This window comes from Zophobas morio, unplaced genomic scaffold, assembly GCF_036711695.1.
Source record: "Zophobas morio isolate AGI-343-1 ecotype UQ-CSIRO unplaced genomic scaffold, CSIRO_AGI_Zmor_V1 ptg000023l, whole genome shotgun sequence".
Classification (NCBI taxonomy): Eukaryota; Metazoa; Arthropoda; class Insecta; order Coleoptera; family Tenebrionidae; genus Zophobas; species Zophobas morio.
The window spans coordinates 8,892,730-8,910,434 of NW_026972128.1; the positions used below are offsets into that span (position 1 = coordinate 8,892,730).

The 17,705-nt window shown below is 30.9% G+C and overlaps 1 protein-coding gene across 4 annotated transcripts in view; it reads left to right on the forward strand.

The window, feature by feature from the left end:
- Positions 1-2,449: 2,449 nt before the first annotated feature.
- The window catches only part of LOC135134140 (lutropin-choriogonadotropic hormone receptor-like), a 45,801-nt gene continuing 30,545 nt past the window's right edge, over positions 2,450-17,705 (forward strand). Inside the window, exons 1-4 of one of the 4 annotated variants that reach the window (XM_064062757.1) lie at positions 2,450-2,611; positions 9,507-9,823; positions 15,403-15,477; positions 15,527-15,604. In XM_064062757.1, the coding sequence (XP_063918827.1) occupies positions 2,597-2,611; positions 9,507-9,823; positions 15,403-15,477; positions 15,527-15,604 (485 nt within the window). In that variant the 5' untranslated portion in view covers positions 2,450-2,596. Of the gene's footprint in view, positions 2,612-2,746; positions 2,881-7,487; positions 7,664-7,867; positions 7,983-9,506; positions 9,824-15,402; positions 15,478-15,526; positions 15,605-17,705 lie in introns of those variants that run through there. The other 3 variants (XM_064062756.1, XM_064062759.1, XM_064062758.1) reach the window with 3 other exon arrangements.

A 17,705-nucleotide genomic window follows, 5' to 3' on the forward strand; every position in this document is an offset into this window, starting at 1 on the left:
GAAATATTCGGTGTGAAAATAAAATTTTTGAAGCATCTTAAAAATGTCATATTTTATTTATCAATTCTAGAAAATTTGTTGGAATTTTCGAAAAACTGAAGCTGAAAATAGCTTTCACAAGTCAAAATCTACAAAAACTGTCTTCAAGTATTTTTTGAGGGGTATTCAAAAAAAGGTCAAAAATTTGAAATGGGGGGCTATCGAAAAATTGAGATTTTTGAAAAGTTGCTTAAAAATCATCAAAAAAAAATTGTGTGTAGATCTGGACGAGCTGATTCGAAAACGTAAGTTGTGGACAGTCCTGAAGCAAGGTTTTCTGAAATATTCGGTTTGAAAATAAAATTTTTGAAACATCTCAAAAATGTCATATTTTATTTATGAAATCTAGAAAATTTGTTGGAATTACTGAATAAATTGAGATTTTTTATCTTGGTCATTTTGGAAATGGTAAGAATTTTCGAAGAAATACGGACGAAAGTAATTTGTGGAGTTCCAACTCTGCAAAGAAATGTCTGGTTAGTTTTCAAAAATGACCAAAAAGGGGTTGAAAATTTCACGAGTCTTGAAAAATTGAGCTTTTAGAAAAGTTGTTCAAAAATTCGCAAAAAATTCTGAGATATAGATCTCGACGTGCTAATTCGAAAATATAGGGTGTTTAAAATATCGGTGAGAGATCTTCGAAACGGGTGAGTATCGTGTTGTTCAAAAATTACCATGCATATTAAAAATTAAAGCCAGATTGGGATCGAGACGGATGGGTGGGGCTTATCTTTTGGCTTTCTTTTTTACTTAATACATATAGTTTGATTTAAACAACACGTTTACTCAAGAATATATTTCATATAGGAATTTGTCGCAGGAGAACAAGGACTTTGCAATTAAATTCCGCCCCACGACTTACGACGAGTAAAAAAAATATCACGATGGAGATAGGGCGGGTGGGCGGGGCTAATATTATGCCTTTTTTCTTAAAATACGTAGTCATCTGTTGTAAGTTTTTGTTGTGAGAAGATGACTGCGTATATATCAAGGCAAAAAGGAAAATATAAGCCCCACCCACCCGCCCTGTCTCAATTGTGATGATTTTTTTTCATTCGTCGTGAGCCAAGAGGGCGGAGCTTAATCGCAAAATCCTTATTTCTCTACAAAAAATTACCATGTAAGACATGTTTTTGAGCATCGTGTTCTTCAAAAAATACAATGTATATTAAAAATTAAAGCCAGATTGGGATCGATAGGGATGGATGGGGCTTATGTTTTGGCTTTCTTTTTTACTTAATACATAATATAGTTTGCTTTAAACAACGTGATTATTCAAGAAGATACTTCACATAGCAGTTTCTCATAGGAAAACAATTAAGCTCCCCTCCACGACTTACTGCGGGTAAGAAAATCATCACGATTGAGATAGGGCGGGTGGGCGGGGCTAATATTATGCCTTTTTTTCTTAAAATACGTAGCCATCTGTTGTAAGGTTTTGTTACGAACAGATTACTACGCATGTTAAGGAAAAAAGGCAAAATATCATTAATTGATTCTGGAAGATTTGTTAAAATTTTCGAAAAAATGAAGCCGAAAGTAAGTCGTATGTGTCCAGATTTACAGGAAAATATTTTGAGGTATTTTTCGAAGACTGCTCGAAAAACGGCCAAAAATCTGATACGTTGAAAAAATGAGATTTTGGAAAATTGACTAACAATAAAAAAAAAGGAACGTAAGAACTCGCTTTGAAAATAAAATATCTTAAAAGTAACAGGGTGGTCAAAAAATGAGGGAAAAGTTCGATGGTACATTGTTAAAATGGTTAAAAAAAATGGTTAAAAAAGTCCTTGAACCAATTTTAGAAAATATTAAACTTGAAAGTTGGAGAATCAACTTTGTAGTTCTGATATGTTTTAACGTGGATTTAATTAACAGTCTTTTTAAATTCCTATAAAAATTGTTAAAAGTGACATTGGTCAACAGTAAAAAATGACGTTATATTTATTCCCATTAAATTGACCGCATCTTCAGAGAATATTAAATAAATCTAGGTTAACGTCCTGGATAACAAAATTTAGTAGTTTTTTACAGATGCAATGTGCAATTTTGAAAGCCTGATGTCATGTGCCATCAAAATCATTTTACAACTGAACACAGGAAATCAATATTTTCTTATTAATGACTAAGAACATGTAATGAATATTTTTAAGTAAAACTCATTTAAAACAATTGTTATATTGATTGAAAATTCTACTATTCTAATCTAATCGCTTGTACATATATTAGTATTTTTTTTTTGCAACCCCATAATGTAGTACCTTGGTACAGACTTGAATAATTGCCCAACGACATGTGCAAATTTACTTAAATTTGATTTGTAAACATAAAAGATACTATTACATACAAATTTAAAACTTGTGTATACAGTTTCGCAAGATCACAAAGAGAAACGTACTAACTAAAAGTGCTTTACTGATGCATCCTGTTATTGTTACTTACTACACAAAACCAAAAACTAAATAATAACAAAAAATAAATGATCTGATTTATACAAAGTGGAGTGAATCATGTGCGACGTTTTAAGTGTTAGACGGGATTTAGGGCACACGAATTGATGTACATACCACAGGTAATTTATCTTTTACATTTTCCAAAAAAATTGTTATAAATTTTACAGAAAATTAAAAAAGGTCCAAATGCCAGGCGCACGTTTCATTTTATAAAAGCACAATACGATTCCTCTACAGCTTAGTTCGCGCGCGAAGCGCATCCTCTAAACATTGTAAAACACATTATCTAACTACATTGTGGTAACAACTGTAATTTAGTGTACTTAATTTTTTCGTGGCGGCGGACAGCAGCAAAAAAAAATACTGTAATTTTATGGCATCGATTCAGGTAGGTCAAACCAAAAATCTAAAAGTCGGAAGCAGTTAAGCGAAAATTACACAATTCTATTATTTACTAGTGCCGGTTGTCATTTTTTTCTTTTTTCCAAGCAACGATGGTCGTACAAGGTTCAGTAAGCGACTTAATATTTTCCTCAGTAATTTGGCGACCCACCCACGTGCAAAATTATTATTAATTGTCTTGGCCGCTTCTCATGTAAATATGTGACAGTAGTTTTATTTGTGGAATAAACATTTTCGACATATCATAAAACATATAAAGTACAAGAACTTCTCATTTTCACTTCGTCTTTCAGTTGAACGTTATGTAAATTTTGTTTCAATTGAAACATTCCCGGGTTAATGAAGTGTTTAAATATTTACAACCCGACTTTTAGAGTGGTATTATTAGTATTGACGGAATATTCTTACAAAACAGTGTATAAATGCTTAACCAGATAATTGCTTCAATTAGCTGAAAGTTACTAACAAGACCAACATGGCAAACAACAGTAAATTAACTAACTTTATTCCAGAATAAAAATTTTAGGGCACGATATATCTATCAGCTAGATTTCCTTATATGGCTTAAGAGTGTGATTACATTAGAAGTAACACCTAGTAACGATCTGTTAAATCAAAACTTGTTTATTTATACACAGTTTATAGTATCCTTTGTTGTTTTACGTGACTTTTAAAAAGTTTTTAGTGGTATTACTTAAAAATTAACGAACTTGTTTAAATTCAGAAAACTTTACCAGTTCGTCAGGAATTTCATACATCTTCTTGATGAAACTAATGTTGACGTTTTCATTTCGCAGCATGACATTACACCATCCTTAAAATTATCAATGCTTTGCCACAGTGTTGGTTTCTCATTTATAACAACACAGAATCAACTTTTGTAATTAATGTACCTTATAATATTGCGTGTTTTGTGAAAAACAAAAATAAAGAAAATAGTAACTACCTGGAAAAATACTAAAATCGTCCGAAGTATTAAATATTTATGAGTTTTATGAGAGAACTACTTATCTAAAATTTGATACAACTTATTAATAACTTTATTTCTTTCGCATAAAACTATAAATACTTTGTAACTGGTAGAAACATAGCGAATAAAAAAATCTGATGATAAATTTAAATTTACGCGTGTATTAATTTTTAAGTGTTACAATTGAAAACATTGAATTTTGACAACAATTACAAAGTACGGTCTGATATTAACAGTAGATTATTGTTGTTAAATGGTCGTTTGTTGTTATTGAACAGCCTTTAGAACAGGCAACAAAAACAATATTTCGAGGATCTGCAACACGTTCGTAAAATTGATTTATATTGAATGAATTTTTTGAAAAAAAGGTGTTATTATGAAGCAGAAAACGTCTACTCTAAAATAAATCTTGCTTTTAAATTCTGTCGTCAGACAGCCGAGATCTGCAAATCAGAAGATGCCGAAGAAGTTCTCTTTAGCCGAGGTACACACAACGTTTTTTAGGCGATCATAAAGAAAAATAATCTGATAAAAATCAAAGTGCTACTTCGCTCCTCTACTGATAAAAAAAATTATACCGACATTTAGTAAAGGTGTGGAGTTCAAATAACGGCGTCTTTTTTTTTTTGACGCTAAAGTGACAAGTGAGTCCAAAAAAGTAATTTTGACATTTCAATACAAAAAAGTCAAACTTCATCGACGTGACTGGGGACATAAAACGACTACATTTGTAATGGTCACCTAAAAAATATACAATAAACTTCTACATGTCGCCTAATTAAAAAAAAATGCTTAAAAACATTTGTCATATTTGACGAAATTTTTCATGTTGGTAACATAAAGTTTTGGTTTTTATTTTGGATTTGACGTTTCACGAGATCTGAGTAATTGTTGTTAACATGGATAATTGATATTTTGATAATGTTCATTTTAAACTCATATGGTCAAAGTTTCCCTAGTAGAGCAACAGAACATTTCTTATCTGGATTCTCATACACAATATTTTGTGTAGAAACAATGTTTAAATTTTAATTAAGCATTTCAGTAGGTATTCAGAAAATATAAATATTTATAAGCTTTTTTGTAGGTATTTATAACAGTAATAAATTTATCTGGGTCTAGACTACCTAAAGTGGTTAAATACATACGCCAAATAACAATTCAAAAATGGTAATATTAAGTGAATGTTTACATAAAAGTTACAAACAATAACACATAATCATGAACATTTCCACCCATATTTTGCTATTATAAACATTCCGATTAACCTTATTTTTCACATAATTATAGTTTTTTTTTTGTTGAAATACTTTTATTTTGCACTAAATATTTTTTTCTCTTACTTAAATGCTTCCAAGTGAGTTTCTACTTGGCCATGGCGCGTACGTCAGCAATTGAAACGGCTGACGTAAGCGTCATGGTCAACTAGAGTAGAAATTTAAAAAATCTCCCGATACAAGAATTGTAAAATAATTTTGAATTGTGGAAGAATTGTTTATGGTTGATTTAAAACCGACAAATATGACATTATTTTGGTTTAGTATAATTAGTTCACAAATATGTATTTGCCTCCTGAGCGTAAACTAAGGAAGTTTTATAATAGAGTCCATCCGGCGAATGGCTATTTTTATGTTTTTTCAACATTTCATGACCCCTAGAGTATGAAAAAATATGTTTTCCATTTCCGTCTGTCTGTCAACTAGACTCTACACTTGTGGTTTATGAATGAAGTTTTATCTAAATAACCTTGGATCAATTTTTGTTTGATTTTGTGTACAATATCAAATTCAACAATTATTTTTTATTTTATTATATGATATTGTTAAACAACAGAAAATCTATACATACCTATATGTTAAATACGGCGCACTAATACTTCGATTAACGATTTTGTCGAGTTTACGGCTTTAGAGTAAATAGTAGTGATAATGTTTACCTACGTTTGTATAACCCACTAGTTCTATCGAATTTTCCTGATATTTGCCCTTGCTGAAACAGTAGAAAACACTCCTAAAATAGGTCGGTAAATTGCATTAAGAGAAAAAACACGCGAAAAAACGTGCCGATAGGACATCTGGGTACAAAAAATGGATGAAACTGATCATTTAAAATTATGGGAACAGTAATATTATTAAATTGAAAAACCTCATTAACTTTGAATTTTCAGAGACACAAATGCAGAAATATTTTAATTTTATTCATCTGGGGTATTTTTTATAAAAACAAGGATAATATTCTTTGTTCAAATTTGATATAAAGTAAATTATACAAATAAACGAGCGATGTAGAGATTTGTAATTATTTCATTATAAATGTTTTATAAAAATTTAAAAACACTGGTGAAACTGTCTCAGTCAATTCAATTTGCGTTTTTATAAACGTGTAATTTAATTACGATACTTTTACGAGATGTTTGTTTTGATGTCAACTACACGCCTTTAAAAAGATACGGGTGACGAAATACTACTACAATTAATTTAATTACGTTTCTGTATTTAGTATTATTGTTACAATTATAAACTATCCACATATTTCAAAACTTTGTACAGACGAATATGACTTTAATTTGCATATAATTACGTCTTGTTTCTTTCTAAATTAGTGAATAAATCCTGGATATATCTACAGAGTGTATGAGCGAAAGTCTCGACAGGATTTTTTGGAGAAAAACAAAAACAATTTTTGTAGTCGATTTTTTAATGGAAAATTAGTTAGTAATCCTTTGAATAAGTTTTAAAAGTCGAAGTGTTATATCCTGCGTCATCGAATATAAATCTTAAACAGTTGCTAACAATTATGAAAACGTATTAAACAAAGCAATAAAATTACAAAAAGCACACAATAAAGATATGGATTTGTCCACTAATTAAAAAGTTTGATATTGTAACTAACCGTAATTTTCAAGCCATGCGATTAACAAATAAGACAAAAGCATACATTTTGAAAATTGAAAAAAAAAAAACGTTTTAATTGTCTATTGCGATGCAAATTTCTTCTTTGTTGGTGGGAATGATTCCAGAGATTTGCACGTCTTTCAATCTACGAGACATTTTTCTAATTTCAGATTTTTGTTTTCTAAGAGCTGTATTGAGCTGAAATTCACTTTCTGCCGTAATAAAACAGGGATGAATACCATGACGTCAGCGCGTATATTGTTAATAAAATTAATGTTCTCTTTCTCGAGTAATCTTATTGATTAGACCGCCCATTATTATAAAAAAAAAACACTTTTAACTAATAATCTGTGAACAATAAGGAAGACGCTTTAATCTAGATTTCATTCTTGAGATATAATTGCGTCAAATCATTGTACGAAATGAAAATTCCATCGCAAATTACCACCTATTTATAGATGAAGAGTTAGAGAGATAATCGAATATCGTGTTAATGCACTGAGAAGGTGTGTCTGATTAGTGATTAAAACATAATCTTCTATATAGTTCCATTAACTTAATCCGCTAATGTAGTTTGACACTAACAGACGCAAAAGAAAACCTTAACCCTCCCCTAATTCTTGATTATCGGAAATCCAGGTGCAATAAAACCACCACGTATTATAATTGATTATCTTATCGCGATAATCAAACGTCGAGAAGCGTGATAGAACCCAGTAATTTTCCGAACATGTCAAACACTAATATTTGCTGGATAATTTAATCGAAGTGTTTAGCTTAATTAGCTGGGCTCTTATTTTTATTATACACTCAATCAAAATACAATGTGTTGTGACAAGCTCAAGTGCGGACGATGCAGCCTGTTAGTGATGTCAGTGTTGTGAAAAAATGAAAATACCCCACTCGTAGGTGTCAGAAAAAAATAAAAATGTGTTAGTCAATGCTTCCATTGGCTTCAATTTTTTGCCGACTCAATTGGTCACCTAATTTCAAAATGCTGTTATCTGTAGAGCCGATAGCATCTTATCGTTTTTTTCCTATTACAAGAACTAGTTAAAGATTTTGATAAAATATTACGAAATGATTTTTTCTAGTGAGTATAGAAACAGACTTGGCACGTTGTAGGTCAATATTTGTTTGGTTTACACAAATATTGTATCAGTGGTGTTGATGCGTTTTATTTGAAGAAATAATTGTACTAATTTGTTGTTTGAAGCACAACGGGTAAGACAGTAGCGTCTAAAACACAACGAATTCGCCAATATTTGTCGACATTATAAATCAGTAAAAAGCGCAATTGTGCGCAATATGTAGTGTTTGCTTTTTCTCCTTTATCAATGTATTTTTCAGTTCTACAAATAAAAAATAACGGTCCTGAAAAGACAAAGATTTTCCTATGTGAACAGGCACAGTGTTAAATTCGAACGTTAAGATTGAATTAAATTCCTTAACTTAGCTGAATATTTGCGCACTATATCGTACTTTTACACATTTCTCGTTTTACACTATTTTTCTTTATGTTTACAGTCGCGAAAAGTGATTATTTATTTACTGTGATCTACATAACATAGACACTTGTTTGTAACACATATTTTTCATTAAAATCACTTTTTTGCAATCGCACTGGAGTATTTATTTATAGTTTTTATCACTGAAGTGAGAATTGATTCTAACAATGGAACTTTTAAATTTAGCATGTTCGTCTTTACTTTGTAATAATTAGTCTTTTGAAAACAAGAATAATAAACTACCAACCTTGCCAAGTCTCTCAAATTACATATAGAAACGTGGTCATTTATATAAAAAATTTGTTAAACAGGTATGTAACAGTAGAGTAAGTGCAAATTCTACCTCGGTTAGAGCGAAAATATTAATTTACATATTCATGAAAATATTTCCGTGTTAACTTTTGTGTGGTGATAAATTGTTTAAAATGTCTGTCAAGTAACGATGATGATCTTCCAAGATTTGAGATTAAAGAACCGCCTGGAAAGTGTGGCATCGATGAATATTGTATGAAGTTCAAAGAAATTTAATATTAAGGAATACAGGTTTGCTCACATTAGGTTTGGTCGAGTTATAATAAGAAAATTTGTTAGACCAAAATTCTTTGTGAAGCGTGCGGAATTTTTCAAAGAATAATGAGTTACCTTAACTTTGTATATATTTTTAAATCTGACGCACGTTTTCTCGACGTTTCATGATCTGTCTGTCACCTCAAAATGTCAAATAGTAAATGTTACCTAATTAAATTTTATAAAGTAACATCCTTGTGTACTTGTGGTTTATGAATTCGTCTTGGGTTTTCATGCAGATTTGCGCAAAATATCTGATAACATGAGACTACTTTCTTTTTTCGTGAAATTATACTTACCTACTACCTGTAAAAAAAAAAAAGCAATTACATATTCCAAAACTACCGAGGGTCGATTTTTCACTGACGTCTGAATTTAATTATCTACGATTCTCCCTAAGTTTGAACACTTAGTCGACTCTCTTTCAAATCTAAAAGTACTAACACTCACAACACAAGTGCGAGCATAAATCCGTCTAATTTTAGAAAAGCCAAATGTTCTCGCAACGTACTAATGAAAGTTGAAAGTTTTATAATCAATTTAAAACGCAACGCCTCACATATAAGTATTTAACCCCCCACCTCTCGAAACTGATGACGTTATCTCATTCTTGCGCTAGTTTAGGAGAAAAAAATTATTATGAAAATTTTACAAGCAAGGATATTTGTTTCAGATCATGATCTTATTTGTCTTCGTTGTGCTCGTAAGTGTAGTGGATGGTACGGACATTATGAACACAAGACTCCCAGAAGAAACCGCTTTTGTATCAAAAGTTGAACCTCATCAGGAAGTTGAACCATGTATCTGTGACTGGTATGACACGACAGAGTATTACGAACTGGACATTGAATGTAAATGTTCCGGAAAGAAATTACTACACATCCCTGCTTATCTTAACAAAACTTTAACGAAACTAATTGTGACGGATTCGGATATCAGGTACATTACAAAGAACGAGTTCAACCCCTACAAGAACAAATTAAGAGACGTGTAAGTACGACTTAATTTCTATACAACTAAAGATTGTTTAATTCGGTTTTAATATGTAAATGAATACTCCTTCCTGTTACACTTTGAGTGTGTATTTTTACATGTTTGAAAACCACTGCACCTAAATATTTTATTTTATTACCGAACGCTATTTTCCTTTCGACTGCTTTATTACTTCATCGTTAAAATCCAATAAACACTGCGGTTTTTCTTCTAACAATAACATGTAATTTATTTTGAGGATTGAACCCGTCAAACTCTCACTATTATTTTCGTGTCTCTTAACTTCACTCGGGTCTTAATATTGAAGCTGAACAGCCACTGACATCGTTATAAATGAAATTAAGTTTATGAAATTTTAAAAACCACTGCTGAAATCGACAGCCACAGAGAAAAAACTATTGTTTGCACAAGATGTGGTATCGGGAAAAAAACTCGATTGAAAGTAAATATTTAACAGGAAAAGCCTCACAACAATCGGTGAGCATTCTACACCTGAGTTTGGGTTTGTATTTACTGTTTCGTTCAGATTGATGAATTATTTGTGACAAGTTTTTAATGCGAGATTAGTTAAGTGTACACATAATAAATGATAATGTGTACATTAATTAAGCCTAAGTCATTGTTAAATCCGGAATAAAATGTTCCTGTTCATTTATTATAGAATAGAAACACCGTTTTTCCCCCGAAATCCCCACAATAACCTTTGCTCTTACAATAGGCTACCCGTAAACATCTACTGGTACTTAAGGAGCCCCGAATAGCAGCAAAAAATTCTGCTTTTGCTTATAAAAAATGGGATAAAGCGACGAGTTTAGCGCCCAATTTCACTGCACACACGTCTTTTGCATTGATTTTCGTTACCAGAGGTTCTTGCGAATATTTCGCGTTATTAGATTTTTTCAAATTTTCTCCACACGTGCCAGATAAATTACGTCTATTAATATTATTTTAGCAGTAATAAAATCCTGAAGCAAGTAAGCAAAAAGCACATCAGAACGCAACATTTGCTTAATTATTCGATATAACATAATGAATTTTTAAGTGTATTTACCTCTACACACTCGACCGAAATCTGTGCTTGATTAAAACCTTTTCAGGTATTAAATTTCGGTTTCCTTTGAAACTCCATAAAAAAGTTAATTAAATCTGTCTTTTTATTTTAATTTTGTGATTGGACATGTAAAACTGAATTAAAACAAAACAGTAAAACGTAAAATACACTTAGTAGAGAATAAAATTTAATAAGCATTCCTTCCGACTATAAAAACGTTCTCATAATCCAAGATTCGTCTTAATCAATACCGACTTGGAATTTTATTAATTTGACGATTGTTATTGGTTTAATTTTATCTTCGTATTTTTATATACGGTATTCGTCATTCATTACTTTAAACGTAGACATCAGAATATGTTTAAATCAATATTCATTTAATTTTTCTTCGTGCTGAAAAATATGAACTGAAACTAAATTCTTCTTTAAGATTTTCTCATAAAAGCGAGCATTTTTGACAGAATCTGAAAGATTTATACTAATAATTGTCAAACTGTTTGAAAGCGGTACATAGTTGCGAGGGTGCAGAACTTTACAACATAAACAAAACAGCTGGTATTGTGCGAATAACAGGTGGTAAGTTGTCAAAGATGTATCTCACATGTGGGCTCTTAAATAATAATAATGCAAATGATATGAATAAATTAGCCTAAGAAAACCCATATATATGTAAATAACGCGCTTAAACTTTCTACCAAGTGGAGAGAAGCTTATACAAAATTTTATTGGTGGACATGCGGACAAAATTACTTCGCTAAAATCCTTTTAAGTACGTGCTTATCTATAAAAATGAAGCAAGTTAATACTTTTGATAGTTTAAAATTAAATTTAGTTAAAAACTTCAGTCAATATGATTATTTCAATTTCTGGTTGGAATATCCAACAAACTTACTTTTTGTTGCTACTAATAACAAGCGAAAACAACTGTAGTAAAATCAAGAACTTTATTTTTGACTCGTATAATTTGTATGTACATTAATACTATGTGAATCGATTTTGATTATAGAGTATCCATGTGACATGCTACGTAAATCTAAAAATAACAAGTGGTTTGTTGTATCTTTTCATATAAAAAATACAAACAAATCTAGTGTGAATTTATAATAAACATAAATGCTTTTTAGATGGCAGTTTTCTGTTTCTGTTTTGATTTACCTGTAAATTAATTCAACTTTTACAGCTTAGTATTAACCAATCTAAATGAGAGAAGAAAACACTAAACAATGGTCTATCACGTTGCTCCATGGTGTATTCAAACATTGTAAAAAGAAATTAGGAGTGAGTAAAAATGGTTACCAAAACAAACTGAACTACGTTTTAGTATCAAATTTACAATGTTTATAGATTTTTTATATGCCAAGTTTAAGTTATTCACATTTTGAAAAAGGATGGATTTGTTGACAATGGGGAGGTTTTTTTCGGGAGGAAAAATTAAAAGAGTGTGATTCATGAGTGCTTTTGTACGATAAACATTACGTAGCAGTGGCTATGAATTTTCAAAACGTGAGATTTTTATTCAGGGAGGTGGGGTTTAGGGAAATTGTGGAAAATTCAGTTGCTTTGTTAAGTGCAGGCTAAGTTTTTTCAAAAGTGTGATACGAATTGATTTATACTTTCTTAATAAATGGTTCCAGAGAGGCAGTATAAAGAAAATCATTAATAAAATTTTAGTAACAACACGTTTTAAAACATATTTGTACTAGTAAAACGTACCGAAAGCACCCAATTGTGTGATATGGGCATTCATTCTTTGGATTTAGCGTGTAAAGATAACGATATCAACTATAAAAACGTTTTAAACTGTGATTCGGTGTTCATTTTAAATTGTAGATAATTTCACATAGGGGAACCTCACATGTCAAAAATAATTCAATAAACGCCACTTTAAGACATAAGTAATTCATTTAATCCTCACAACTTTTCTGTCTATAATTTATTAAAGCTATGTTTTTGATAGAAATTGCGACTTTTGAAAACACGCATTGTGGTAAAACCAAACTCAGGAAAAAGTACATTAAAAAATTAAATTTGAAAACTGGCAAGAACTTCTTAATGACATTAAAAGCTATCAAGTCGTAATAAAAAATTCTTCGATTACTACTAATAACACAAAAATTATGAAGCTCAAAAGTGACACCATAATATTTAGTTTCAGGTATTCTTTTAAAATACTAATTAAAAAGTACGCTTACCATTAAAAAATATCGATGACGTTACACCTTTCAAGGTTTCGCCCGAACACTTTTTTTAATTTGCTGTAGATGAAAAATGGTTTGGCACTTTTGGAACTTACATCATCGTGATTTTTTGTGAATTAAGATTCAAAATATATACAGATTTTTTTGAGTTTTGTAAATTAATTGATATTTCTGAAAAAAAAAACCACTGGTTTTAGTTGATTCGTTTACGTTCTTAGCAAATGTTTAATATTTAAATCTATTATTGTTGTCATTTGCTGTCTAATTTGCCAGCAGTATCGATACCTAACAATTGTGAGCTAAAAGTTGTAAAAGATTTAGCGAAATGCAGCTAATTGTCTTTTGTTTTAAAAACTAGTATTGGTAAAATTGATTAATAGAACTGATTCTTCTTCAACATGTTTAAGTTTATATTTACTTTTATCCTTGTATTCGATAAAACCAGCTTGCAAAAATATTTCAAAATAGATTTCCTCTAAATGTTTAAAATATAAATAGAATTTTCAACATTATTTTAACTTGTAGCAAGTTGAATCTGAAACATCGTAAAATGTAGTAATAAAATATTCTATTCTCTGCTTATTTAATAACATATTTCATTCTATTTCAAAAAACTAAGATATGACCGTTCGAAAATTATAATACGTATTTTAGAAATATTTTTTTAAGGAGTCAAAAAGATTAACTTTTATTGCTACTATAACAAAGTGCATACCTTTGTTTATCCATCCACAAAATATTGCAATACAGATGTTAAAAATAACTTTATTGCGACTTTTTGTGAGCGTTTGAATTGAATGAAAGATTGAAATAATTTGTCAACGCTGCATCGGAACCAGATTTTCTAAAATTTTCAATCTTACGACAAAAAATAACTTTGATTTAGATGAATTTAACGAATTTTTAAACAACAATAGTTCATATTTCCTCATCTAACTCTTATTCTTCTATAATGAGTGCCTAAAACTGCGTGCAGATCTCATATGTTAAAAGTAATTGGGCCTCTTCCGATTTTAGAGGTACACCAATATTGTGCTTTATCTCCAAATTCTGACAACGTTGTTTTTATTGTAGGTAAAAATTTATTGTGTCATTATTGCCTTAACGCTAATCTTTTTTGATACATTTGAATCACCTGATAACAAAAATTAAACTGTCCAAAAACTTACTGGTCGATGGAGACATTTTTACATTACCAAAATTTTAGGTAATTTTTCCCTTTTTTAATCTCAGTAGATTTACCGACATTACGATTTTTTTTTATGTAAATGAGAATTGTAGATAATAAGAGACACATTACTGGTAAAAATTGAAAGCTGAAAACGCTAATAAAAGGTTAGAGCTGAAGTGTTCCGAACCCAGTTTAAAATAAAATTATCAGGCGGAAAAATATTACTCAGCTTGTAACTTTTACCAAGATAATTTGCTTGAGACCTATCCACTTTACTTTTAAAGCCTGCTCCCATTTTCATTGCCGAAAGCTGCGAAACGCGCCAGATCGTATTACGCCAGAGTCGTATTGACAGAGAAAAGTAGTCACAAGGGAAGGGTCAATGAAACCAATATAGTCAGCATTGTAGTATCTCGTGTGGCCAAATAAATTTGACTAGGCAAATGAACCCCATTCATCTTGGAAGAAATTTATTAGTACGTAACAAAATTGGCGGGAACAGTGTTAAGCAAACAAAGACGTTCCGAGTGTTTCCAACTTTCAGACAGCTTCTTAAACAAGACACGCTGGAGAAAATTGTATTGTTTTGGAGTTAAGCAACTAATTTCGCTGCGTCTACGTTAAGAATGTTAATAGAGATTGCAGAGAGTCAATATGTCGAACAGATCCAACTTCGTAGTAATGAGATTAGGATCTTGAGTGCTACTACCATTGCATCTTAATCAGCCACGATTAACCTGCTTGATAAGTTCTTAGTAGTTTTGTCCTTCATCTAAGTAATAATAATAATATTAATCAATACGCCGTTAATATTATAACAACATTAAAGCTCTTTTTATGTAGGAGACGTAACTTGTCTACTTTTATAGCTTATTCTGCTCGTTGTTAATAGAGGTAATCGGGCAGATTTATAACTAAACGCTATAGAAAAAAATAACTTCAGATTGAATCGTGCTCGATCACAGAATATTGTGTGCGGAATACAGAATTATAATGGCATCTGTCAACTACATAACACTATCTATCCCGACAACTTTCGTGTATCGAATCGCAACATTTTATATCAAAGCGAAGCTTTTAATAAAACTCTGACAATCTTGACTGAATAAAACATCTTTGAATGCTTCTATGATTGCTGCACCTCTTTTATTTCCAGAACCCTGGGTAATCTCCCCTATCTGCGAGTGATTGAAGACGGAAGTTTTGCTGACATACCTAATTTAAGAACATTGTAAGTCAATAAAATATGTAGTAAACGAGTATAGAACGGCGTTTTTTAGGTACATATCACATGCTCCTCAACTCAAGTTCCTTCATGGTTTACTAATGGGTGTCACCTCGAACAAATTTTACTCCGTGTAAGTAAAATCTTGTATCATGATATCAGCCTTGTTCTTATTTAATTTTAATTAATGGTGGATGCGCCGGGTTTAATATATCCTGCTTCCGGAACTGGGTTTGCAAATACGAGTAGCTCGATCGCTGTCTTTATCGTAAACACTGTCTGGAGATCTGAAAAGGATTTTATTTGCTTCCGAGCTCTCCAATTTTATTTCTATGGAAAGTAGAAATTAAGTGGACAGCGGAAAGCTATAGCAAAAAATTTTGTGGAACGTTTGCGGTGTTATTAACGGGATTTTAAAGTGGTATAATTTAAATTTGCGTGAATTCCTGTTTGATTCATGAAGAAATGAAAGCGAGTTAGAGCGAAGAAAGACAGAAATGTTCTCAATTTGCCTGGAATTAAATACACTTAGCTACCGGTTTAATCATAATTTGTCTGGAAATATAAAGTTAAATTGAATGGATTTAAAAATGTAGTGTGGCTGACATTACACAAGTTTCTTATATGAATAAAGGAACTTTGTTGGCAACAATTTCGTACTTCGTGCATAATCTAGTTTGTTTTATAAAAACTACAACGATGTTTAGCTATTTTGTTGGACGAAAATGATGTTCGATTTGCACTCTCTCGCTGTCACGACGTAATTTACTTCTATCACGATTTTTGTTCGAATAATTTGCCAAACAATGTTGTTTCCACAGAAAAAAAACAAACAAAAAGCCAGAATTTATGTTTCTGAGGCTAAACTGTGTTGACAAAAAAACACGAATAAATGAGTCAGATTTCAATTTGTGGTTCGGATGTACAATCAGAATACTTTAGACGGAATACAAAACGACATTCGTATGTGTTTGTTAACTAAATATTAGATTTTTAAATGAGAATCTTGCTTAGTGTTTCTGTAAAAAAAATTGTAATAACTAGGAACCAAAATTAAGCCGTAAATTAAATAAATCGAAAAGTCAACATTGCTCTTTGTAATTTCTCGTGTTTTTTCTCCAAGAATAGCAAGGTTTATAAACACCTGATTATATAATATTTCGTGTTTTTGCTCCACAAATAATGATATGAGGAATCAAGATTTATAACTGAATGTGAATGTTATAAACATATTTTTAATGACGTTACGTAAAAACTAATTTATTCAGTTTAGTCGCCATTATTTTTTTTTTGTGCGTTGATAATTCTCTCAAAGCAAAAAACGCATGACCGAGTAAAAGCGTTTGTTATGTATGACCAGTTTTCCTTTGAAACAGAAAATAACTGTTCGAATGGTTGAAAATAGACGTATCTGTTGTTACTTGTTGATGTTATTAGCCTGCCGAATTTTTGAATTATCCCCACAATTAATTTATTTTTGCCCTCCCGAGACTAAAATTGATATCTTAGTCCCTGTAAATCGGGACTAAAGTGGCTTTTTTAACCCTAGGGATCAAAAGTGTTTCCATAACAACCAAACACTTTTTAACTTAAAGTGGCTCATCTTATTTACATCTATAGCCTTAGTTACCCTACGAGGGTTACTATCGCGATTCATGATAGGTAATTTCGAATATTTTCTTCCAATTTAAAATTTGGTATCTATAATCCCGAGACGGCAAAAAATAGTATACATATACACTACAAGACTAAAGTGCGATGTAATCCCTCAAGTAGTTATTGCCCTCGCTAACGCTCGGGCACTAATCTCCACTTTCGGGATTAAATCGTGCACTTTAGTCTCTTGGTACATAATATACTAATTTTTAATGGAATTTTATATCAAAAAGTCACATTATTTTGCTTAATATAAAAGTCTGACGTAAAAAAACGCTCAAATGTCATGGTTAGAGTACATTATTTTATTCAGATATGGTAGGTATGAGCTAAATTTAAATTATTAGATACGTTAAACATTTTTTGTCAGTCAGTTGTTCACATAATGACTTTAAAACATAATGGTAAACAAAAATGTTTGGTGTTTACCACGAGCAAAATGTTTAACAACTTGAACATTTTCCCCATAATGTTCTGATTATTATAGATTTTTAATTATTCATTACTTATTAAAAACATCAAAGAAAAATATTTTCACTGGAGAAACATAATTAATAATTACTTCAAAGAAAATGCTT